At 45.0% G+C, this 25,742-nt stretch overlaps 1 protein-coding gene across 3 annotated transcripts in view; it reads right to left on the minus strand.

Annotated features, from left to right (window-relative positions):
* LRIG1 (leucine rich repeats and immunoglobulin like domains 1) overlaps nt 1-25,742 on the minus strand; it is a 116,404-nt gene that overhangs the window by 60,802 nt on the left and 29,860 nt on the right. For 2 of the 3 annotated variants that reach the window (XM_019757174.3, XM_019757172.3), the window contains exons 2-3: nt 16,662-16,733; nt 7,276-7,350 (exon numbers count right to left, since the gene is read on the minus strand). In XM_019757174.3, the coding sequence (XP_019612733.2) occupies nt 7,276-7,350; nt 16,662-16,733 (147 nt within the window). The remainder of the gene's footprint in view (nt 1-7,275; nt 7,351-16,661; nt 16,734-25,742) is intronic. The other variant, XM_019757173.3, reaches the window with a different exon arrangement.

A 25,742-nucleotide genomic window follows, 5' to 3' on the forward strand; every position in this document is an offset into this window, starting at 1 on the left:
GAGCCTCAAACCCACAGCCACAGCCAGATCTGTTCTCTCCACACTCACTCAGTGCCCACCGCCCCCAGCACTCAGTGCTTTTGAGCCCCACGGGCCCAAACACCTGTTGCCACACCTGTGATATTAGGAATGCGTCTCAATAATTGACTGCCCCCCATACACTAAGCAGCTTGGTAAGAACCTGGCACTGAACCTTGCCTCCCACGCCCCACCCCTTCTACAGGTCCAGGCAGTGGTTCTCAAATGGGGGTTCCCAGGCCAGCAGCCTCAGCATCACTTGGGAACTTGTGAGCAAAGAAAATTCTCTCGTCACACTCCAGACACTCTGGGTCAAAACCTGGGGCTGGGGCCGAGCCATCTGCAGCTCAGTGAGCCTTCCAGGTGACTCTGATGGATGGTCCAGTTTGAGAACCACACAGGTGATGGAGCAGACACCACCTCCCACGGGCATGGGCGTGATGTTTCATCCAGGGGAAAGAATCCATTAACACCAACAAAAATCTGCGCAAATGAGGCAGAAAGTGAGCACATCTCTGAAAACAAGAAGAGAAACTGCAGCCCCATTTTCTACATTTTCTCCAGTTGTGCTGTTTTTTGACGAGGGCCAGAGCGTCCCTTTAGTGTCTGGGAACCAAATAGGTCACAGGATGCTCAGGGAACAAGGACATTCACTTAAACTTGAGTTGGGGTTTTTAAAACACAACTTTGTTCACAGTTTCTTCCTAAAGTGTTCCGTCACTATTAACTCCACACTCCTGGAGTTAGAGTGCAGAATGGCCCTGGGAGCGTTCACTTTTACAGCCACATCCAAACAGCTGGCCTGCATTCACCAGCAAGGTGAAACTGGGTTCTGAGGTGGAGGATGCCTCTCTGAAGCAGAATGGGATAAGAGCTACCCATTGCCTCATTTTTTACCACGTCCACTCCTCAACTGACGACCTGTGGAAGGTCCAGCAAATTCCTCCACAGGACGGACGAATGATCCTTCACCTTGGGGAGAATCGCTACGTCCACCTCACCGAGGACACACACCTACATTCCCCACAGGTGTAGCTATGTTATCAATATGCGAAGAGCTTCGTAGTCCAAGATTACCACTCAACGTTTTAAGACAAATTATTTCATACTCCTGGGGATAAACATTGTGTTTAAAAAGAAAAAGGTTTCAACATCAATTCTCTATTATGTCTGCAAATGACGAGCTTCTTTCAGGTGAGGTGATATAGAGAAAGAGTCAAGGGCAGCTAATTGAAGAGAAAGGTAAAAGGCCTCAACACAACTCTTTAAAACCTCCACCCTCCATGCCTCCCAACACAAACGCAGTTTTAGGAGTGCCAGCTGACTTGCTTACTACTCAGTGTAACTTCACCTGTGCTTTACGCCTGATTATTAACAGCCCCAGCTCAGGTCCCCAAGCCGCCGTAACTGTCGCAAGTTGCGCTCTGGGTCCCTCCCTTTCCTCTGCTTCCCATGGGCCCTCTGCGATGCTGATTCCTCTCCCCAGCCTGGGCAGCAGCCAGCTCATCACTGCTTCCCGTTGTCCTCAAAGGCTTGCTCTTCCAGTATGCTTCAATGTAGACTGATCTTCACATTAATGAGCCTGCAAAGAAGACTGACTGGCCCCTCTTTTTCAGAGGGCCTGCTAGGCACACGGAGAGCTAAGTCTTGTGGTTCATTTCACTTCCCCGGCAGATCCAAGCAGAAGAGCCTCGTCCTTCAAAGCCCCAGGCTCCACCAGCCCCACCTGGGGCTCCTGCCACTTAACTCCCTCGAATGGAGTCACAGACAAGCCACCAGGTTTCATTCCTTCCATGTTTTATTCTCCGGAAGTAATAATAAAGAGGTGTTAAATATTCCATTACTTTTGTTTAATCAGTTTTTCTTTAGCTAAGAGGTTACAGCAAAATATAACCGTGTGGTCAAATCCACTTCTGATATTTTCATTTAAATTAAAACAATTAATATTCTATGTCTTCCAGCTCCATTTGCTAACACAAGAGAAATACTTTCCTAAAACAAACAAAAAAATAGTTTTCAGATTAGTGTTGCCAGGGGGCTGGGGGGAAGGGGACAGGGGAAGTGACTGTTCTGGGGTGACGGCAAAGTTCTGGGATTCAATAGTGGTGATGGTTGCACAACCTTGAGAACATACTAGAAGCTGCTGAACTACACACTTTAAAATGTTTAAAATGGTGAGTTTTATGGTATGTTAGTTTTATTTCAATAAAAAAATAGTTTTCAAAAAATTTTTTTTCAAGATTAGAAGTGAAAGGTATTTCAATGTGTTTTCATATACAACATAAACCTAAGGGATTATATAATAGTACTATTACAGAGACACAAGTATTTGTGTGCAACTAATTTTTATCTCATTGTCCTACCTGATCTAGGCCAAAGGCGGGAGGGGGCGGGGAACTAAACAGGCATGGTTAAGACAAGGTCTAACATATACCACCAACTGGAAAAGAAGTTATGTGGACAAAGCCAAGCGCCATATGGGAAAAACGCTGCCACCAATATGCAGGAGACAAAGAGCTGCCTGCTTTAAAACTAAAGTTGATATCACAGCAAGCTTTTTACTCCTAGGACTGAAAAATATCCAACAATTTCCACTGTAACCAATCTTCTCAATGATACAAGTGCAGTAACACCATAGGAAAAGCGGAAATTTTTCTTCACCAGAAATGTCACTTACGCATCACACAAAATTACTGTTGCCTTGGGAATTGTAACTTGAGTTTCCTGGATTTCAAATTAAAAAAACAACAACAAAACTCTCAAACGTGAAAATCGAAGGGCAGATTTTGTCCATATTTAACAAAAGTCTGTTGCTTTTTCTGAGAACTATTTTATGAAATTGGTGTCCTTGCTCCAACCCAATCCTATTAAAAGCTTTCCTTGAGTTTTAATGCTTTTTTGTTATTAAGGACAAATGGCTTTGGCATTATCCTCAGAACACGATGCAAATAAATCTGCTTTTTGACAAATACTTTAATTGAATTAGATTTCCTTAATCTGAAAGTATTAACCAATTGAAATTTTACTCGATGACTCCAGTTCCCCCAAATAGTGGAAAACTGTTTTGAAGCCCTGATAGTACAGCCAGATGCAAAACAAACCCTTTTCCCATGAGGCCCTCCCAACTGTGACCCCAGCAAAGGAGGCCCCGGTGTCTGGGGCTCAGAGCATTGTCTCGTGAGCACGGAGCCAGGGCACTGGCACAGACTCAGGGGACAGGAAACCGAACAGAGACGAAGAGGCAACTTCCAGAGACAAAAGTCTATAATTACAGGTGTCTGAGCTGAAAACCACAAACCTGCTACTTCTGCAAGTGACATAGAGCAGCAATCATGGGTACATGGCAGCAGGGTCAGTACTGTTTCTTTTGTGACGCTACTGCCCGACTCTCAGTTTCTGAGTCATAGAAGGAAGATGAAAGCTTCGCGAGTACTTTTACCATGTGTTTCACCCTCCATTCAACAAATGAGACAAAAGCTATTTGTCTCAGGTGACACCACCATGAGACAGAGCTGGATGTCCCTGAGTCTGCCCTTCTCCCTCACGCAGCTGCTCGTGCAGCTGACCCCTGAACAACTCCAGGTCAGAGGCATCAAACCCCACTCCCCAACCCCGCTGTGTAGTCAAAAAGCCATGTATAACTTCTGCCTCCCCCAAAACTTAACAACAGCCGTCCCTCGGGATCCACAGGGGATTGGGTCCAGGACTCCCCACAGACACCAAAATCCAAATGTGCTTAAGTCCATCACAGACAATGGCAGAGAGCAATGCATTCGCGGATTCCCAACTGTGGATCGGAAATACTGTTTTCAATCTGCAGTTGGTGGAATCCATGGATGTGAAACCTGCAGAAACAGAAGGCTGGCTATGTGTTTATTAAAAAAATCCACATGTAAGTGGCCCAGCACAGTTCAAACCCATGTTGCTCCAGAGCCAACTGTACGCTCGCCCTAATAAGTTGCCGTGGTTCCGCTGACTCTTGATGGCCTCAGCCATCTAATCCCTTTGTTCTGCTCCCTTTTTATTACTCTTCTGTTCCTCTTCCTGACCGCAAAGGGGGAATGAGACAGGAATAGAATCTGGAGACTAAGGACTACCAATGTGAACACTGACTGAGCTAACTGACCTACCCCATTTTAGACATGTCAGGGGCTTCCCACATGTGATGGCATTAAATCCTCTGGAGGTCACCCTGAGAGGGCCTCTGGACTCCAACTTCAGGGACACAGAAGGTACCCACTAAATGTTTGCTGAACATGTGACAACACCTTTTAATTCTATGGTTCTGCAAAGCCACAGACACTCAGCAAAACATGCTTTCCGAAGCCTGAGTGGCTAGAATCGTCACATGCAAGCAGATGCTAAGTACTCTGCTTTCACACAACAGGATGGGAAAGTAATGCTCAGCCCTGCCCGCTGTTAGTTTCCTCCCCTGTCCTTTGCAAAATGCACTTGGGAAATACAGAAAGGCACGAAGGATGATAGCAAAATTATCTCTAATCCTGCCACCCGGATGGCACACTGCTAACCTAACTTTGCAGGCACTACATCCAGTCATCCAGTCCAAGATCAGGGAACAAGGACTCTCAGAGAAAAGGAAGATAAAGGACCCTTCAGTGCCTGCAGTTGCAGAGAAATCACTGACCAAGTCAGATGGAGACCAGCTTCAGGCCGAAGAGGTGCTGCCAACACTAACCTGCATTTTCCAAAGTTGGAGCTGGAGGGAGGCGATTTCCCCCCTGCTTTACATATTTTAACGCTGTCTAATGGAATAGCAGGAAGAAGGCCAACCAGCCCCACTGCCCTGGGCACTGGGGCCAAGGAACAGAAATGTATTTTTAGTCAGTAGACCAAGGCGTGATTCAAAGTGCCAGAGGCCCTCAGGGGAAGCTGGGGGCTCTGCCCATCTGTGGCACAGGGTGGTTCAGTGTCACCTGCCACACTCCTGCACCCAGTGCATGGAGGATAAAGACACAGGCGTTGGTGTCAGTCTCAGTTCCACTGTCAGTTTACAGGGACTCAGGGAGCCCGCGTTTCCTGTTGGTAACACAAAGATATTCTCTGTGGCCCAGGCTTCCCAACCAAGACAGGAGCAAGGGGGCTGAAAACAGTGCTCCTCACACCGAGTAAGTGAGCAAAAGCCCAGGAGACCTTGTTAGAGTAGGTACCGACCCAGCGGGCCTGGGAGGAGGCCTGAGATTATGCATTTGTAAGGAGCTCAGCACTGATATGACACTGCTGATTCAGGAGCCATGCTTTAAGCGGCACGGAGTTAAATAATCTTCCAGTGCTTTGCTCTATGAATGCACCAGGGAATAGCACGCCCCTAATTAGCTTCAGGTGAGGTAACTCATTTAATTTAGCCGCAATGAAACACCTTCCACATGCTGAGCACACAGGTTAACTGGGTACAGAAAGAAAGTCAGACCCTTGCCTGTCCATCGTGGGACAAAGAGCTACAACCTTCCTTCCAGCACTTCAAAGGAGTAAGGACTGACTCACAAATCCTGTGGCCCCTATATCCTGAGACCATGCCAAGGCACAAGAGGCTATGTGTCAACTGGCCACCAGCCAGAAGCAGCAGCCACCATCTGTCAAATACCTACTATGTGTTTGCACAATGCCAGGACATTCACAGACAGTCCACTCCCTTTAAATGTCAGCCTTACTTTCCCTATCTGTAAAATGATGTGGGGACAGAGCCCCAGAAAGTAGTTTACAGGCTCTCGGCCTCACGTGGAAGGGTGCTGGCTCGGGTGGTGAATGGCCGTCGGCTGTGGCTGATTGGCCGTCGGCTGTGGCCGGTTAGCCAATTGGCTGCTGGTATAACTGCTGTGGCTACGAAGGATTGCCAAGGAGCCGAGCAGAGCCGAGCAGAGCCGAAGAGAGCGGAAGAGGAGGGCCGAGGAGAGCGGAAGAGGAGGGCCGAGAGAGAGGAAGAGGAGAGCCGAGAGAGAGGAACAGAGGAGAGAGTGGAGGAGAGTCGTCGGTCGGTTGGTTGGCGGAAAGGCAGACAGCAGGTCACGCGTCCGGTGGGCCCAGCCTCCAGTGAGACCATAGTGGTATGACTCCCCTACCTATGGCTCCGTGGGTGTTCCTTTTCGGCCTCACCATATCCTGTGTTCTTGTGTGGGGAGCGGGACCAGAGACCCTGCAGGCTGCCCCGCCTGAAAGATGGCGCGGCGAGAAGGCCTCCGCGTACGACAAATGAGTCCAGAACATATTCTCTAAATAAGGAAGATGAGGTTCAGAGAGAGGAAGTTGTCTGTTTGGGACACAGAGCTGGGCTAAAATTCTAACCCCCTGTTCCACAACCCCTCAGGCTGAAAAGGGTTAAGCCTCAGATGCTGTTTCACAAGGATGGAGCACCTCCTGAACACAGGGCCTGATACCAGTATAACCCTGAGATCTGCAAGCGACACCGACAATCTAAGGGATGGTGCTGTCCTGCTCTCAGCCTGCCGAGCCTCGGTGCTGAGAAAAGATAAATACAGGTGAGCAAACGAGTTATAACGCCAACTAAATCAAATAAAAATATGCAGGACAGGAGTGGAAACAGGAAATTTGTCGTGGAGAGGGAGGAGCCCTGCTGAGGAAGCTGCCAGTTAGATCTGGTCAAGAAACTTGCTGGACTCACGACTGGTTTATCTGGAAAGACTTCTGGGTGACTGCTGGCGGAGCAGTAACTCTTGAGCAAAAGGTCTCAGCAGTTCCAACAACAACATCCCCCCCAGTTTCCTTCCTTCCTTTTCACTTAAGTCCCCTTGCATTTCCAGTGTCTATAATAAACAGGTTGCCTGTCATCTCGCACTTGATCATGACAACGAATTCCTTACTTTTATGTTGATTTCAGGGGTCTGGAGGTATTTTCTTTTTTAAAGCCATAAGTATGGGTTTACGTTACCAAGTTCATTGGCACAAAGATGAGCTGTCTTATAATTCACACAGCTTCCTTTAACTCCAGTTTATTCACCCAAATTGCGTCTTAACCTCTAGGGCCAAGAAATTTAAGTCTAGGTACCTCCAGGCATTAAAAGGGCCAACTGCCTCCCCAAATTAGGGATGAGGCAAACTTCCAGGTTTTAATTCTTACAAACCCCAAACAGCAAGCAAGGCATGTCATAATCATTAGGACTACATGAAGCGAGGCCGTTTTTCACCAGCAAGGACAGGAACAGTTTTCCTGCCACCAAATGTCAGCGAGATGATACCACAACCTCACCGACCGGCCCAGGGTCCCCCAAATGCACCACTTACAGAAAGAGAGAGACGATGTGAGATGAAGCAGTACCCAGGGACGGAATCGCTGTCAACTCATTGTTACCGAGGTACCTGTAACAACACAGAGAAATCAATCATTTAAATCGTTTCCATTAGTAGTTTGAAATCATATACATACAAGGAAATTACAAAAACAGTACTGACTTGGCCACAGGAATGCTGAACAAAAGAGGAAGAATTTAAAAGCGAGTTCTGAAAGGGAGAGCAGTCATGTTAGATCACAAAAACGATCACACCTGTGGTTTAGAAACATCCCTCAAGGGGTGTCTCTTGTCTTCCGGGAGCGTCCACTCTAACTCAGAAATCAAGACTAACAGACAAGGAACAGCGACAGCAGGTCAGGAAACACGATGCAGAGCGAAAGTGCCCCAGACCATCCAGGGGCACTCCTTGTGGGCGGAGCCAGTCAGGAAGAGGGCTAGAAGTAGAAAGACCATCTCCTCATGGATGTTTTTACACATCTGTGACACGGTGGTCTGCGAACTGCAGCTCTGCCCACACACAGGGACCCAGACATGTGTGTGGAATTCCTGGGGGCTTGGATGTGTGGGGCAATTATTCTGATGTGTCTTCTGTGTAATAACAAGGGAGCTGAACTTGGAGACTCTCATCTATTTGAGATTCCAGCGTTTCAGAACTCTGACGAAGCCTCCGGACATGTTTTCCAGGAGTACACACATACAGACACACACTTTTGCACGTAGACATTTTGAAAACTCTCCACAGATCAGAGATGCTCTCCACTGCTGGAACATTCTACATCTGTATATCCAGAGTTCACATCTCTTAATGGAAGGGTAAGCCCGCAAACCAAAACACGGCTCGCCCAGGCTGCCCCCAGAGGCTGTGCAATCTGGCCTCCTTACATGGACATGTATTTCCAAATCTGGGGAGAGAATCCAAAATCAGACTTGTGAAGTGAGCCCAAGAATCCTTAAAAAAGCCAAAGCACAGTGATCAGGCTTTCTGCTCAGTAATGGGCTGAAAAATTGAATCTGAGATGCAGAATCAAGGGGATGAAGCTGGGCTATCTTAGTCTCTCTCTCTCTCTCTTTTAAGTCAGTATGTCTTACATAGACCATCTTGTTACTGTTTGAAGACGAGACCGCTGAAATGACAGCTGTGTTCAGACAAGTATACAGCTAGCATTTGCTTGAATAGAATAATCTTATTGTCTGCCATCTTTTATAGAAATGAATAGGAAAAGAAAAAAAGGAAAAGGCCTTGAATTATCCCATTTGCCTTCTTCAGTGCCACAGCCAGTTAGAGATGAAGCTTGGCAATTACTGGGCCATGGGACACAGAATGTCTGTTTCAATAGCTTCATGACTGAAGCATCTGGCAGATCTGTATCATGTGGCAAATCCTTCCTCCGCTTAAAGGGCCCTTGCTGGTATGCTGAAGTAGACAATTAACTACTTTAACAGTCGCTTATCTGACTCCCCCTAAATCAGATTGTTTCTGCTTCACCTTTTCTCTCCTCCAACCCTGCCGTGATCCAACTCTTCTCTCGGTATGGGGATACTGAAAACTATCAGCCTGAATCTCTACTAATAAGTTTTCATAGTACCGTCAATGTACTTATGACTAAACAACACCCTCAGATCTTAACAGAGCAAGAAAAACAAAGGTCAGGGGTCTGTTGCCCACTGAAGAACTCATCATTTCCTAGAGATTTATTCTAAAACACAGACCATGGCGGTACTATTGGTAAAATAGAGGGTTTACTATGTGCCAGCCATGGCTCAGAGCTCTTTGGTGTATTAACTCATCTTTTGACCCCCCTAGGGGATAGAGCCCATGAACATTTCCATGGTACCAATGAGGACACTAAAATAGAAATGTTAAATAATTGGGTGAAGGCCACCAGCAGTAAGTGGCAGTGGCCCTGGGAGTTGAGCCCCAAAGTCTAGATTCTTAATCATTACCTCTATTTCATTATAAGTACAGCAACAACTTGACATGCATTACGTATCTTCATTACCACAACCCTCAGCTAGGTACCAGGTACTGTTCCCTACCTTATAGGGAAGTTCTCTAACTTAAGTTTCAGTTCAAGTCACTACTCCAGGGTCATAGATAAGAGTTGAACCCGAGTACAACTGCAGGTCAGAGGAGACCAACAAGCGACAAGGCCAGCACGTGGAAAGCTCCTAATCCCTCAGGGAACATAGCTGTATACTTGTGTTCCAGCCTGCTTAGGCTCTGACTTGACTTTAAACCTGAAACAAAACAATATGGACGTCTCTGCAGCAGAACTTTTGCTGAATGAGCTTTGTCTCAGGTGAGTGCTGCTGCACACATGACAAACGGCTCTCCCCAATTTCACAGAAATAAATGAACAAGAAAAAAAACATCATAAGAAGAGTTCAAATCTTGAAAATCTGCTGGGAGCAGAATGTACAGGTGCAGCAGATCAGTGCTAAAAGTAAATGGGGCATTTTATGTTGGGGTCAGCAGCCCCAAATCAATAGGCAGAGACAGAAGTGCAGGCTCCAATCTCAACAGGGCAGCGTGATTTTCGAGGAAGACAGCTGGAGCCCAAAGAAGAGCTGCATGGCCAGCTTACTTCTCGATCATTTCTATGAAAAAAGAACCAATAACTACTAAGTCTGTCAGCTCCCACAGTATGACTTTCTCTTTGTTCGCTCTGTCCCCTGTTGAAACAAGAATACTATCCTCAGAAGGCAATGGAGGCTGAACTGGCTCTGAGACATGAGCAAGTTGCCAGACTGAAATGGAGACTGGTCAAAAATAGCGCAGCCGGAGCCAGAGGGAAACGGCCCTGGGGAAGTTGAGCAGTCTCCACCACTAAGGAGATTGGAGGAATTTAGGCTTGTGTTTAATGAAATGTCCTAAATATCTGGGGTTGTGCAGTCTTCTGCCCTTCATACTCCCCCCAAGTGTGCTTCCATGCAAGGCCCTAAAAATCCTCTACCATGTCTTTAACTGACTCTTTCCCTGATGATTCCAGACCCGGAAGTGCCCAGACACCCACAGCATGACTGGGGCCCGTGGTGCACCCTGGGCACTAGCAGACGTGTGAGAAAGACAAGGGCCGCATGGGCCGCCTGATCCCAGTGCACACCTGGAGGTGGGCCTTTCTTTCCAGCCCGGGCTTCAGGGCCCTCAGCTCGCTCCAAAACTCCCATTTACTTGGTTTGGTTAAGAAGTCCTCCCATTCTCCAAGATGCAAAATGTTAAAAAGGGCCGTTCAGAGTACTTTACTGTTACCCAATTAAATTAGGCTTCAACCAACAATGAAAAACAAACTCAAGGAGTAATTTTGGGTTATAGAGCTTTGGGGGATATTTTGCTTATTATTTGCCTTATTTATTTATTTATTTATTTAATAGCTGATATATGCACACAGTAAAATTTTCAAGCCATTTCAAGAGAATACCAGGAATATATAGTGAAACATAAAACTTCCTCGCACTTCGGTCCTCTGGTCAGCCTCCGAGAGGAAGCTCCTGCGGCCAGCCTCTAGAGATGCACACGTTTTCTTTTGCACCGATACTTGTGTACTATGCAGACTGTTCTGTACCAGTTTCTCCCACTGTAGTATCTCTCAGAGCTCTGCATAACTCTTTTAACCAGCTGCCGAGTACTCCTCTGCTGTCATGAGCAGCATGAATGACCCATAAATTTAGCCGTCCCGCTGTCTGTAGACACTTCAATTGTTTCCAAACACAAAGAGAGCTGCAATTAGTAACAGAGAGGAACAAGTGCTTGGAACGTCAGTTACTGTTACTTCTTAAAAGGGAGAAAGCTGACAGTAGCAGGAGCACAGGTTTTGGAGTTGGGGCCATTTAATCCATCAGTTATTATCAGTGCTTTCAGTTACTTGACAGTAGGGTTTACTAAATAATAACTGGCGAGTCTTTATGATATGTGGTTTGTGTACCAGATGGCCACATACAGATGTTGTAGTACAGCGATAGTTGGGTGGTAAGCAACAACAAGAAGGGCTAACGTCTGCTCTGCGCCAGGCTCTGAGCTGAGTGCTGTATGTGCAGTGCCTCACTAAATGGCATAGAACCCTTTGAGGAAGGTACTACATTATCGCCCTGCCCTAACAGGAGAAAATGAGGCACAGTTACAGAGCAGCAGGAATTATTAGGAGGGGATTTTATAGCTCAGGTCTTTAAATCAGACTCCCTAGGTACATTCAACCCCAATCCTACCACTTACCCACTGAATGGCCTTTACCACGTCACTTAACCTTACTGTGCCTTAGTTTCCTCTTCTAAAAAATGTGATTAACACAAGTACCAACTTCACAGGTTTCTGGCAGGATCCAGCTGAAAGAATTAAACCGAACAGCTTAGGATACAGCCAGATATAGAGTAAATGCTTAACAGGTGGTGGCAATTCACAGCCAAAAAGCAGTGACTCAAAATGATACCCCCTCGTTCTTCCACCCCTCTGTTAGCACACCACACACACACTGGGGAGCATAAGTCTGAGACACAAGAGGGTGAGCCATAAATACCCACAGGCAGGGCCCACTCAGGCCTCCTCGCTCGCTGCCTGCAGGAACATTTTAGGTCAATGGCCCTGGAAAGCACACACGACAGCACCCACATGAAGCCTTCTCGAGCCAGGCAGTAGTAACATGATCCCAGTGCAGTTTTTAAAGAGAATGGTATAAATAGCCCCTCTTATTAATAGAGGAGCCTTGCCGTCCAGGACCCCTGGCTGGGGGCCCTCCCTGGTGGGCTTTCCTCAGGCTGTGGGCAGTGAAGACTGTGTGGCTTGGCAGCAGCTGCACAAGTGTCCTCATGTCCTCCAGGGGCCTCCAATGGGCTCGCTTTCTCTCTCCAACCAGCCCACGGTGTTCTGTGGTTCCAGCCTCCAAAATAAAACCACTGCTGAAAACCACCGCCTGCGGCTCTGCCAGCCTGTGGTTCCCCTCGCACTGAGGTGTCCAGACTCACATGGCTCTGCAGCGTTGAGAAGAACTGACAGCTCCTGGGAAACCCTTGAGCCCAGTTAGTTTAGAAGCAATTGTGTCTCAAATATGATTCTTTTTTCTTCAGTATCCTTCCCTACCTCCCAGCCCTCACTCCTGACAGCCTCTTTCTGCCTCCACGATGTATCGGAATTCCCTCAGGAAAGACCTGGATCTTTAATCAGGGATAAGCTGTGCTGCTCTGCTCACGGAATTTGTCTCACCCATTGACAGTGTGATACCAGGACAGGAGTCAGGCTCTGTGGTGAAAGGGTCAACCTATCGACCCTGGGTGTTTCTTAATGCACCCAACTTGGGTGGCTGAGTGATTGAAAAGTAGCAGAAGAGAAATAACATTCAGTGAGTATTTAGCATGTACAAGGCCCTGGACGTCACCTCCAATTAATAATTATAACAATAATGTGTTATTGTGTCCACATTGCAGACGAGGGGAAGGAAGCACTGAGGCACTAAGTAGCTTGTCCAGGGACACATTCAGGTGAGGAACCAACTAGAACTCCAACCCAGGTCTGTCTGCTACCAGTGTGTGTTTTTCCCACTACACCATACAATGCAATCTCTGCCTTTTCAACTCCCACACTCAGGAAAGTAGTGTTGCCACAGAGAGCATGGTACTAGACTGGGGGCGCGCAGGCCCGGTCCTTCCACTTACGAGCTGTGCAACTCCAGCCAATTCTCGGTGCCTTGGTCCCTTCAGCTGTCTGAAAGAAGTACAAGTGGCAGTATGAGTACGGTGCTTAGCGCAATGGCCAGCTATGGTCGACCTGCACGAGTGCATTGGCAGGAGGAAGGAGAGATGTCACACACAGGACAGGGTTAGGGGTCCTGTCCTGCCCATAGACACAGCAGGAAAGCAGGGGAGGGAGGAAAGCCAAGCTGTGACGGTGAAGGGAGCTGGACTCGGAGGATTCTGTGGGTTTGGAAAAGAGGTCTGGAGGCGTGGGAGGAAACACTCTGTGCCTAGAAAGACAAGACTGGTGTAGAAAGAGACACAAGTCGATAAACACTGAATGTTCTGTGTTGGAAAACTCTTCAGTTGAACGTTGCAAGTTAAGATGAGGGACGTGGGGATTGAGGGCAGTGCAGTTTCAGGGTTAAATGCCTAAGATTTGGAATCAAATGGATTTAAGTTCAACTCACAGGTTTACCAACCACGTAACACTGCATAGCTTTATTTCACTTGTCTGAGCTCCTCTTTCCTGTTCTGTGAAGGGGAGAAAATGATTGTAAAGAAAATAATTTATGTCCCAGTGCTAGTGTGAGGATCAATGAGGTAGCCTTCACCAAAGGCTTAGCATGGTGCTGTGGGGACTGCTGTGGCTGTTGTCACGTGGGAAATTTATTTGTAAGACATAACCAACAGGGATGTAAAGTACAGCATAAGGAATATAGTCACTAATATTATAATAACGACATGTGGTGTCAGATAGGTATTAGCCTTTTTGGGGGCATCACTTCATAAGATATATAAATGTCCAACCACTATGCTGTACACCTAAAACTAATATAATGTTGAATGTCAACTGTAATTGAAAATAAATAAAATAGCAACAACAACAAAAAAGACAACTCATAACCAGCATCCCCAGTGAAGAACAAGCAGAAGTCAGATGCTCTTGGCTCGTGACCTGGGTGAGATATAAGTTCTAAAAAGGACCAAGGAGAAGGGACTGAAGGCTGTAGGTGAAGGGAGCTGAACCAAACGAAAGTTGAAAGCTTGTTTGGGGAAGGAACGAGAGATCTAGAGAACACAACACAGAAAATGTGCACAGGAGCATCTAGCACGCCCCCAGCAGATGGGGGTTCATGATGGTTGCAGCTTTGGGCCATGGGCGATGCCAGGACCTGGCCACACACCTGCCCTCGGGAGGCCAGACACAAGGCCCTCAGCCTCCTCCTTCCTAAGGCCCTGCATCTACAGCCCCTTCTCCACATCACACATCTGCTCAGTCATCACCTTCCTGACCACCCCCGGCTCTGCCATCACCCCTCCAAAATGACGAAAGACAAACTCCTCACATCCCGCTGTTCTATCTCCCCTAACACTTATCACTAGTAAGTCTCACTGGTTTCCTTGTGCGTGCATGTCTTCCCCCATCATAATGTAAACTCTAAGAGGTTTGTCTGTAGGGCTGGTATTGGCTGAGGGGCGGCATACCATTTCCAGTGGCTAGGAAAAAAAAAAATATTTTAAAGCAATTATTTTTAAAATATCAAAATGAATGTACAACAAAATCCATGATGAACAAAATATCAATGCTTGTACATCAAGGCAGGATCAGCAACAATGCCACAGCAAGCCACCCTGCAACCTGAGGCAAACGGAAGACTCAGTAACACTGACCTGGTCTTCACTTAAACTTTTTCTGTTTTGCTCATCATGGATGTCTTTGCAGTCACTGTTATTTTTTAAATATTGCATTAAAATATCCTTTATTGCAAATGCTGAGTTGTGAGTGCCCCTTAAATTCTGCACCTGAGGCAAATGCCTCATTGCCTCACCCTAGTCCCATCCGTGTGTCGGTCCTACTTATCCCTGTACCGCCCACATCTAGAGTAGGGCTGGGCACATAGGAGGCACTCAAATAAATGTTAATGAAAGCTTGAATGATAACCCCAATTTTAATTTTGTCCAATTCTAAAAGAAACCACTACGCGCCGAGACTTAACACAAAAAGCTGGGTATCCTAACCACAGGCATTGGAAGCAGCCTGGATCAGGGACCCAACTGCTCCTTTATGAACTGATTTATCATCTTGGGTGACTGTGACAGGCTGAAATGTGCCCTCTCGAAATGTACATGTTGAAGTCCTAAACCCTCAAAACCTCAGCATGTGACTGTATTTGGAAATGGGGTCCTTAAAGAGGTCATTAAGGTTAAATGAGGTCATATGGATGGGCCCTCATCCAATATGACTACAGTTCTTTTAAGAAGAGGACATTTGGACAAGCACAAGCCACACGAGGGATGAGCACACACAGAGGAAGGGTCATGTGAGGAGGCAGCAATAGGGCAGCCGTCTGCAAGCCAAGGAGAGAGGCTCAGAGAAAAGCAGCCCTGCTGACCCCTTGATCTTGGGCTTTCAGCCTCCAGAGGCGTAAGAAAAAAATTTCTGTTGTTTAAGGCACCCAGTCTGTGATGTTTTATTACGGCAAACTAACACGATGACACAATTCAAACTTCCCTGCTCCCACCACTGGCCTGTTGACACGATCGGAAAAGGAGGGCCTGGGACAAAGCATTATTGCCAAGGGCCCCGTCCAGCTTTGGAAGTTTAAACTTTTTTTAAACAGACACAGAAATCACAAACGCCAATGTGGAGAGTTTAGAGATGGGGTAGGCGATACAAGTATTTTGCCAATTGTACCAGCTGATGAAATTAAATTTCCTTTAGATAAATTATTAACAATGGAATCACTGAATAATAAATAAGGACTTTTATCAGTTACATATAATAACCAAAATGTGTAAAGCACTTACCTAATAACATCTAATAAAAATGTCTAACAATAGAAGCATTGGGTGAATAATTTATGGAATAGCCATGTGTATAGTATGTAGTTTTACATAAAAATTAAAATGGGATATTAAAAAAGTTTTAATTTACACAATAAAGTATTAAAAAATATATGTAGGGAACAGATATAAAAACCATAATAGATATACAGTTTGATCCCAAAATTATGTGTAGAGATATATATTTTTCACTAAGTGTTCACAATGATTGTTATATCTGGGTAATAATACTGGTGATTTTAATTAGTCTTTACATATTTCCAGTTCCCAAATTTTCTGCAGTGTGTATGCATGACCTATGTGAAAGTGTCTCTGAAGTCTCTGTAGAAATAAAATTCCTGATAATCCTAACATCCAATTTAAAAAGAAGAAGAAGAAAAAGAAGAGATTGAGGCCTGATTTAAAGGACACTGCAAGAGGCAGCAAGCCTAGCGTTCCAAAGGTAGTAACGCCTGGCTCTTTCTGGAGATGGGAGAGAAAAGGTACACCTCCATTGTCCATACTTCAATACTTGTCCACACTTCCTGGGAAACAGAAGAGCTGGGTTGACTCATATGCCCCTGCTGAGCGGGCTGCTCCACCCGCCTGGGGACTGTGGAGAAGTACCGGCCAGGTGTGTCAACCCAGCGGACTCTCCTATACACCCACCATGTTCCTGTGATTTCTGTAAGTCCGTACCTACCAGACTGCAACACACCCATCACTGACTGCCTCGGAAGAAGAGATGGGCTAAGACACTGACAACCTGAACGCACGTGACAAGTTTAGACTGCTGGTGTGGGAGACAGAGCGATGCTGCAATACCCCAGGGTTTTCCCAAGGAGCTCTCCATCCCTCCAGGCCCCTAGAGGTTTGGGGAAAAGCACTCACACTTCCTGTAGATTCGGCAAATCCTCAAAACCAGCAGGGTCAATCTCAGAAAGTTTATTGTAGCTCAGGTTTCTGGTAAAGAAAGAAGAAAGTAATTGAATCAACATTACATTACACCCAAACTTCAGGAATCTTCTACTCTACCTGCTAAAAAAACAGTCCTCTCCCTCATGATTGCCCCATCTCGTGCATTATTTTAAGTAACCTACTGATACTGAGATTTACAGATACACCTCCTCCACACTCGCATCCATAAACAAGTCGCTGTGAAAATCTCCAACCACCTGAAGTTGACTAACCTCAAATGAATTTTAATCAATACCATTTCACCACTTGGCAACTTTCAAAGAAACTGTAAGGTAAACTAGTCCTCTACCTACATTGAAGTGTGCTGGTCCAAATGCTTTGTAACCTGTCAAGTCCGAGGCTATTCTAAATGGCACTTTTTTATTAACATTTTTCTAAAGCATCAAACAATATCAAGTAAAGAAAAAGAGAGGGTGAAGTACTAACCCATCCCTGTCTAAAAATTAGTGGTTCTCAATCTGGAAAGACATTTGGCAATCTCTGGAGACATTTTTAGTTGTCCCCACTGCGGGGAAAGGGGGGTTTGCTTCTGGCATCTGGTGGGTGGAAGCCAAGGAAACTGCTAAACATCTTACAATGCGCAGGACAGCCCTTAACTACAACCATCCAGCCCTAAGTGTCAACAGCAACATGCAGAGGTCGAGAAACCCTGCTCTAAACAAGAACTTAAGACTAAAATTCTCGTACATGTACAGTCAAGGGCGAAGGGACTGTTTAGAAAGTGAACACTGAAAGAGCCTAATCATAAAGCTGTTAGGTTGGCACAAGAGTAACTGTGGTTTAAAAGGTTAAAAATAACTGCAAAAACCACAATTACTTTTGCAACAACCTAACATGTACAAACACCCCATCCGTACCATCAATGAATACACACAGGGAGTGATCAGTCACATAGGAGAGAAGCCACAGTCACAGGAAACTCACGGCTGCTATTAATCAAAGGCAGTGAAAGCCACACGTGTGAGCAGCCTTCTCAAGATGACGGCATCTGTCACAATTATTCAGAATTACATCTCTCTCTCCCCTTCGACACCTCCCCGCTCCCAGCTGTACCCTTAGAAGCAGACATGCAACAAGCTGGGAAATGTGTGGTCAGGTGAGCTTCTCAGATCACACCCACAACCAGACTAGGTTAATGAGTCTTTCTGGACTAGAAGCCACAGAGATGTGATCCAATTGGGCCCTAACTTCTTACTGCGCACTGTACCTTGGTCCCTGCCACTAAAATACACCCAGTCCTCTGTAAGCCAAAGAGGTGAACATTTTTCATCTCAGCTATGAACTCCATTGACAGAACTACCAATTAATGGTACTCCTAGAAATGAGTTTAAACTCTAGCTCTGGAGGGGTACGCAGCGACACGTAAGTGGCAACTAGCTTTTACTCCAGAGACATTCTAATCGATACTAATCTAGAGCTGATAGCCATTTCTCTGTCAACTCAAGACATTCATCTAAATAAAAGTCAAACTGCATTTGCAATTAATGGTACATCAGTGTTTGGGGCATAGCCGGAATTAAATGCAATTTGTCCAGAGATTATGTTACTGTACAAAAATTGATGGTGCTAATTTTTAAAACCACATATTAAAGTCAAGTGTGAGCTTGTCTGCACTTTGGGGTATTTATGATTGGGCACACAGAAATCAACAGGTTAGACGTGGAAAAGAACACCCACCAATGGAGAGAATTCGCCCACATCAGAAAAAGGGCTAGACAGACTGGAAGTGTCTTCCATTTTGAGCACATTATCATAAAAAGGGGGGACTGAAATATCGTGTCTGGTCTAGAGATAACTGAGTTTATAAGGACTGTAACATTTGTATCATCTCAGGTAATGGAAGCTGCCAGAAAAACTCAGAAGCCACAGAGGCAAGCGCTTGGAAGGCATGGTGGCCCTGCCAGGTTGGAAGGAGGCCAACACAGCAGTGCCCACCTGCCGGCCCATCTAAAGGGGCATTTGCTGCTGTCTTCAGCAACAAGGGCAGTGCAGACGAGTCTTCTCCATTTTCAAGAGAAGCTCAAACTCTGAATTATTACGTGAAATCGTTTTAAGTCTTAAAAAAAAAAAAAGGTAACCCTGGATGGGCCATACAACACCTATCTGCAGGCCACATTTGGCTTGAGGACCACCAAGTGTCAACCTCTCTTCTAATCCACTGAGTCTGGAGGCTATGAGGGTCGAAATAAATGATTTGTTTCTGGCTTATTTACACACCCAGGGGTGGAGCTGGGGCTCACAGGATCTGGGTCCCTGGCAACAAACTGCCAGTCCCATTTTGAGCTATCTGGAATGAAATCACCTCAAGGCTACTTGAAAAGGGGTCTGTCATAATCGAGTCTTAGCAAGAAGCCAAATAGTATGAAGACCTAACACTGAGATCCCAGTAAGTAGCAATGAAGATGAAGAGAAGTGTAAGTGGACACTTCAGCCTCACTGGGTCAGCCTGGATGCGGTGACATTTTGACCTTCAATGAACTAGAAAAGCCATTATCAACAAATGAGAGTCGAGCAGGCTGGCTGTGACAGGTAATTCTCTCGGAGCACCTATCAGCAACCAGAGAGAAGACAGAGGCGGAAGCGCAGGCCCCCTGGGATGCCTCCCACTTTTGGACCAGAGCAGCCTCGCTTTTCAGTCTGAGAAGCGACTAGTCCTGCAACCTGGGGCAAGCTGTTGATCATCAATTGCTTTATCAAGAAATGGGGAAAATATTTACTATATTCTCCCTGACGAATGTAATCTGAAATAAAATCCTCAGAGATGTTTTCTTGTTTGCTCATTTCAGGGAGGCAAACTCCCAGCATAATAGTTTTTTTTTTTATCATGGGAAAATACATATAATGTAAAATTTACCATCTTAATCATTTTTAAGTATACGATTCAATGGCATTAAGTACACTCGCACTGTTGTGCAACCATCACCATCATCCATTCCTAGAACTTTTTCATCTTCTCCACCTTTAAATACTAACTCCCCATCCTCCGCTACCCTCCACCCCAGGCCTGTCACCCTCCGCTCTACTTTCTGTCTTTCCAATGTGACAAAGTACTTCCTGTAAGGGGAACCATACATTGTCTGTCCTTTTGTGTCAGGCTCATTACACTTAAGCATAACGTCCACAAGGTTCATTCATGTTGTAATGTATGTCAGAATGTCCTTCCTTTTCAGGGCTTAATAAAATTCCTGTGTGTGTGTGTGTGTGTACACATTTTGTTTATCCATTCACTAGTTGATGGGCATTTGGGTTTTTCTATCTCTTGGCTATGGTGAAAAATGCTGGTATCAACTTTGGTATAATTTTTCCGCACTATTTTTACACAAAATGTTTTATCTTAATCCTTTCACTGCAATTGCTTACTGACACTCGTTTTTCAATGATTAAGGAAATACATTTATTCAGCCCAAGAACTATGAGGAGTGGGGTATGAATTCTCATCTCAGTTCCCAGGAACAATCAAAGGGTTAATCAGTGAAAAACTTTTAATGAGGCCTTTCTTTCAGGTGGCAGCTGACATGCACACAAATCTAAAGCATCTCACTTATTTCTACAAACATGATCACCCCTTACCCGGCCGGACATCTGAATGTTTCTTAAGTTGAAGGTTTCAGATTCTCCTGTCAAAACAATTCATCTGTCAGCAGGACAGATGCTGTCAAAAGCATTTCTGCACCTTTCAGTAGCACAGAGAAGCGGCAAGAAACCTCAGGGAATTTAGTTACTGCCAATTGCAGCTTTCATTAAACATTTTGTCAGCCATTGTCATAACACAAATTTTCCTTATTCTTGTACAAAGGGTGCGCGAATCTTTGAACAATTGAGCCCAGCCAGAGATATTCTTTCAGCTAATCTGCTGAAAGACGAAGGTCCAGCCCACCATTTGCAGAACACACAAGAGGCACCTCCGCCGAGAACAGCTCAAGTTTTACCCAGGTTTTATCTGCTCTGAAAAACGAACTATTTAACAGTACATAGCAACAATCTGCCTGCCGAGCCTTTTTCCTCAGAGGCTCCTTCCCCAACCCCATAGACTTAGAAGAGCTAAGGCTTTAAATAGCTGAGAAATCCCCACCATATGTAAACCTGTGCTGTCCAATTCAGCAGCCACTAGCCAGGGGGCTATTGGCGTTTATATTGAAACTAATTACGATTACATAGAATTAAAAACTCAGGTCCTCAGTCACATCTGCCATAGTGGAAGTGTCAACACCACATGTGACTAGCGACCACACTGCACCATACAGACAGAGGGCATTTCCATCATCTCTGAAATGTCTCTTCAACTGTGCTGTATCATGGAATAACCAACATATATTTCTCAATCATCAACAAATATTGAAAGTGAAATGGCATCTGTAGGAGAAGCTGGATTTTAACAATACATATGAATTTCCCAATAATTCAAGAGCTTTGTTTAAAAACGTGGTGGGGGAACGGACAGGGGTATCAGTCCACATCTTTCAGGCACACAAAGTTCTTAACCATCCCAAAAGAGGGCAGGGCCTCAGAAAACTCAATTCTCTGGGAAGACACTCATAATAAAAAATGCCCTCTGAGTGAAATTCTATAGACTTAACCAGTATTTACATAATCTGACCAGCATCTTCCTGGATTATAACCAGAACCCCACATTATAAACTTGGCAAAGAATATTCAAGGCTAGCAATCAATAATGCATTGACCCCCTGGAAGTTGAGGGATAAAAAGTTCATTGGCTTTCGAGTAAGCTGTAAGGAGGAAATCACCCCAACTAGCCGGACAACGTGATTAGCACTTCATCCTCAAAATCAGGCTTTGCTCACCGACCACGGACAACACAGACAAAACCCCTTGCTGGGAAGGGCGGCACAGCGCATCGCTGTATTTTACAACATTAATAGGAATCATAATTCAAGGTGGAAGGAATGAGCCCTAAGTCTGTGACAAGCACTCCCTGGGGACAGAGGTTTTCATATTCAGTTTAGTTTCCAGGCCAGGCTATTTCCCATTACTCAGCCCTGTCTGGACTCCTGAACGTCACTGTACTCTGCATTTTTTAAGCTATCAGATATTTGCTAAATGAATAATCCAGCCGGAAAGAAAAGTGTGAAGCAATCCAATGACCCAATTATTGAGCGCTACTGGGGGCCCAGGACTAGCCCGGGAATCTCGGGAGATTGGGGGCTCCGGCTGGACATCTCTTCTTAACCCTAGAAACTGCACTGTTCACCCCCCATTTAAAAAGGGGTTACCTGCCTAGGACTAGCTGGGAAAAAAAGGGTTGGTCCTTTCAAATTGCAAGGGGCATGAGTAGGGAAGAACATACGACTTTATTAAAGTTATCTAATCCCTTCAGCTTTGAAGGTTGTTTCTGCTGCATTTTTACCTTCTGAGGAATTATGTGTAGTACACACCAAGTTCCAATGAAATCTCCACATTATGTTCCCTAGACCCACATTATCAGGTTTTACGAGAATCAGAGATTTCCTTTAAAATCTAGACTATCAGATGTCCTTATCTTTTTTTCTATTGCGCTGTTTCCCCCTCGTTAACCAAACGCCACCACTCAACAGCCTGATAAAACATATTAAAGGCTTATACTAAGAATAAAATTGCATCTTAAACTGGACCATTCCTCTGGCTCCTCATCCAAGAATCCGCACTCTGCACTGCAGAACGTCCCGCAGTGCGACCATCTTTCTTCAGTAAGCTAAGCAAAACCACTCAGATATCATTAACTCGACATACACAGCTCATCTTGTAAGCTTTGGGTCAGTTATATTTAAGAAAGTAATGAATCACAGTTACTTCAATTTTTGAAAATGTTACATAGATAATTCTCTATGCAAATAAGGCTTATAAGCAACTCAAAAGAAGAGCTAATAGACACCAGCCATAGGAGGACCCCAGAGTGACCGCCTACTTCTACTTTTTAAAATCAGCTATAGAAATTAGCGGAACTTCTGAATTCTGAAGCTTAAGACATTATCTGAGAGAAGTCGCCAGGCCTGCTTCCATAATCCCACATGTCTTATATGTGCTGTGCCCCCTGCCTTCCCAGGTCACCCATATTACCCCAGCCCACGATTAATTTAAATACAGGTCTAAGTTTTTGTCCTTTAGCACCCAACAGGTATCAAATTCAACAAACATTTATTGTTTGCCTACACTGTCTACTGCGCTGTGGTAAGTTCTGATACAAATTAGGGTAAGATTTAGTCCTTGACTTTAAGGAGTTTACAACCCACTGGTCAGATAAGACTCTAGACCAAATAATTCTAGCCAGATATGGCAAGCATCTTGTGAACGGTAGACCAGGAGTTGCAAACTCGTGGCTCTTTGGCCAAACTTGGGCAGCAGACACCTTTGTTTCTGACTGAATAGTGTTTGGAGAAACCTAAGGTTTTCACCAAAAAAACAAAAGTTTCAGTTTCTCTTGAAAATAATCACTGGGCCAGCATTCTTGGCATGGATGCCACTGAGCCCAGGTGGGTTCCAAGCAGGAAAGATCAGTTGTCATAAGAAAGGTTTAGCAGAAAAATACAAGACCTTAGTTAAACCAGGAAGAAAAGTAGAAGAACATGGTTTCTGAGGAAGAGTACCAGGAAACAGGGTCAGAAAAGTTAAATCAGGTATAGAAGGTGTAAAACTTAAAAAAAAAAAAAAAAAAGTCAGGACCTCCTAGAAAGGAGACGGGCAAGAGACACGTGTTGTAGGGCAAAGTCGAGAAGAGTTGGCAGATCCACAACCTACCAGGCAGGTAAGTCAAGGGTTATACAAACCTTAACAAATCTCAGTGCCAGGTCCCCCCCCCCCCCCCCCCCCCCCGTGAACGTCAATTGATGGGGCCATTAAAATTGATTTCCACAGGAGCAGAATACCTCCTTGTTCAACTATTTAAAGTTTTAATTAAAACAGCCCAGAGGCCTACCACCACTGAAAGCTTCCTAGAATATCCATTAAAACAAGAGATTCTAGGATCTGTTTTTCTTATCAAACTGAGATTCGGCTAAAGAGAGACAAGGTAATTGGGTGTGATGTGGTTTTGTTATTTAAGCACACTCATGCTTGGTTGTGGGGTGGCACTGGGGGGAAGCCCACAAATTTCCCATAACAGTCTCTCATGAAATATGATACATGCATCATTAACCCCTAAAGATTAATTAATTTAATCAAGAGGAGGCATCCAGCAGCATTACCTCTGCAGTTGGTGGGCATTTCACAAAGGGAATTTGCACAGGGAATAGCTGCTGGCCACAAAGGGAACGTGCTCCCATGTAGGCAGGGAAGAGGTGCCTACAGCTACCACTGGTTTTACTATTGGAGAAGGGGCTTTGCAGACTTGGAAATGAGCAGGGGGAGGAGAGGGGACAGGGGTTTGGCCACTATTCCCTATTTATCATCTCCAAAAAGGGATCACAAATTCGCCCTTTCAGAGAGTCCTCAAGCTCTACAGGACTTTCCAAACTCATCACCTCCACAACAGGACCCTTTCACCCTTGCTGGACCCGTCTAGCACAAAGTTTAATCTTGACTTGGAAGCCCGGCCATTCTATGAAACAGGGAGCCAGGCACTCCCTCCCCATCAATCTCCTCGCCACCGAGGCCCTCACCTCCTAGGGCACCAGCTGCTCCAGTGAGAGCAGAGGCTTACTAATCATGACCCAGAAGGGACAGAAAGTGCAGCAAAAACCTGTGCTCACCTCTGGCGACACACTCAGAGACTGGAGTTTTTTCAGTGAAAAGACGGAGGATTCTCCTAAATGAAAACCTTGCTCTGTTGAGGCAAGAAACGGTGACTCTTGCTTCTGTAGTAGTTAAAACAAGTTGGGCAAAAGGGACAGGAAGTGATCCAGTAGATAAATTTGGAATCCTCAGTTTGCCAAGAGCTTTGTAAAGTCCACCGATGCCCCTCTGGTCATGAATTCTTTTGCTTTCCTAACACTGCCACCTGTACCTCTCTGCCCCTACAAATGTCCACTTTGAGGAGATTAGCTCCCTATGAAACCATTACAAAATACAGGGTGTTTATTAAAAGCATGATGTAGCTTTAAAATTCATTAACTTTGGGTTTACATATGAAAGATGCAAACTAGCTACATCTTATGAACATTTCTTTGATTGAATGTGTCACCCAACAAAATTTGTGTAAAAGTGTGGTATAAGCAACCACCAATCATCAGTGACACTGTGATCAGTTTCCTCTCCCAACACTGAAATGATTCTCCACTTTACAGTGAGTGATTTCCTGCACTTCATGCCCACACCTCAAGCTCTGAGAGGAACACCTGAGAGGAAAACAACTATTTTAACACAACCCCATGAAAAGTAGTCCTGGTCACAAGAACAGCATGGACAAATTCCAAACCTGTGTTTCGGGCAGAAAGTACAACCAAGGATTTCACTGGGATAGAGGGATAAAGAAACTATACTAGTGACACTGGATTCTTCAGAAATGAAACCTCCAATAACCTGTTACTTCCCCTGAGTGTAACAGACACACATTAAAACATTAAAAACAAACAAACACCCCTCACCTCCCTCTGAGTCATTGCAGGCCATTCTAAACACTCTAGTCTAGATGTTTCCTGTAACCAGGGAAGGATCAAGACATTTTGTGGGATTTTTAACCCTCATTTTTGACAATGCACTCTCTAATAAAATCCAATCAACAAAAATAATAATACACAAACCTCAAGTTACAGAAATGTACTCCAAAAGATAAAAAAATAAAACTTTGTGGTAACTTACCTCTAGACATGTAATGATCAGGGTTGTTGTTTTTTAAAAACGTGTTTAGAAAGGCAATTTTAGGCAAATACACTTTTGGGTTACGAAAGAACAATATATAGTAAGTTGCCTATTTGGCCCTTAAAGGGGAGAAAGAGGGAAATAAAAGTGTTTTTGGGTTTGTTTGTTTCCAAGCAAATGCATCTGGACAAACAACAGCTTACCTTAGTGTTGTCAGCATCTCTTTCCTTCCTCGCACAAAAAATTTTAAGGGACATATGACAT

This window comes from Rhinolophus sinicus, chromosome 5, assembly GCF_057876585.1.
Source record: "Rhinolophus sinicus isolate RSI-liver-muscle chromosome 5, RSI-T2T, whole genome shotgun sequence".
Lineage (NCBI taxonomy): Eukaryota > Metazoa > Chordata > Mammalia > Chiroptera > Rhinolophidae > Rhinolophus > Rhinolophus sinicus.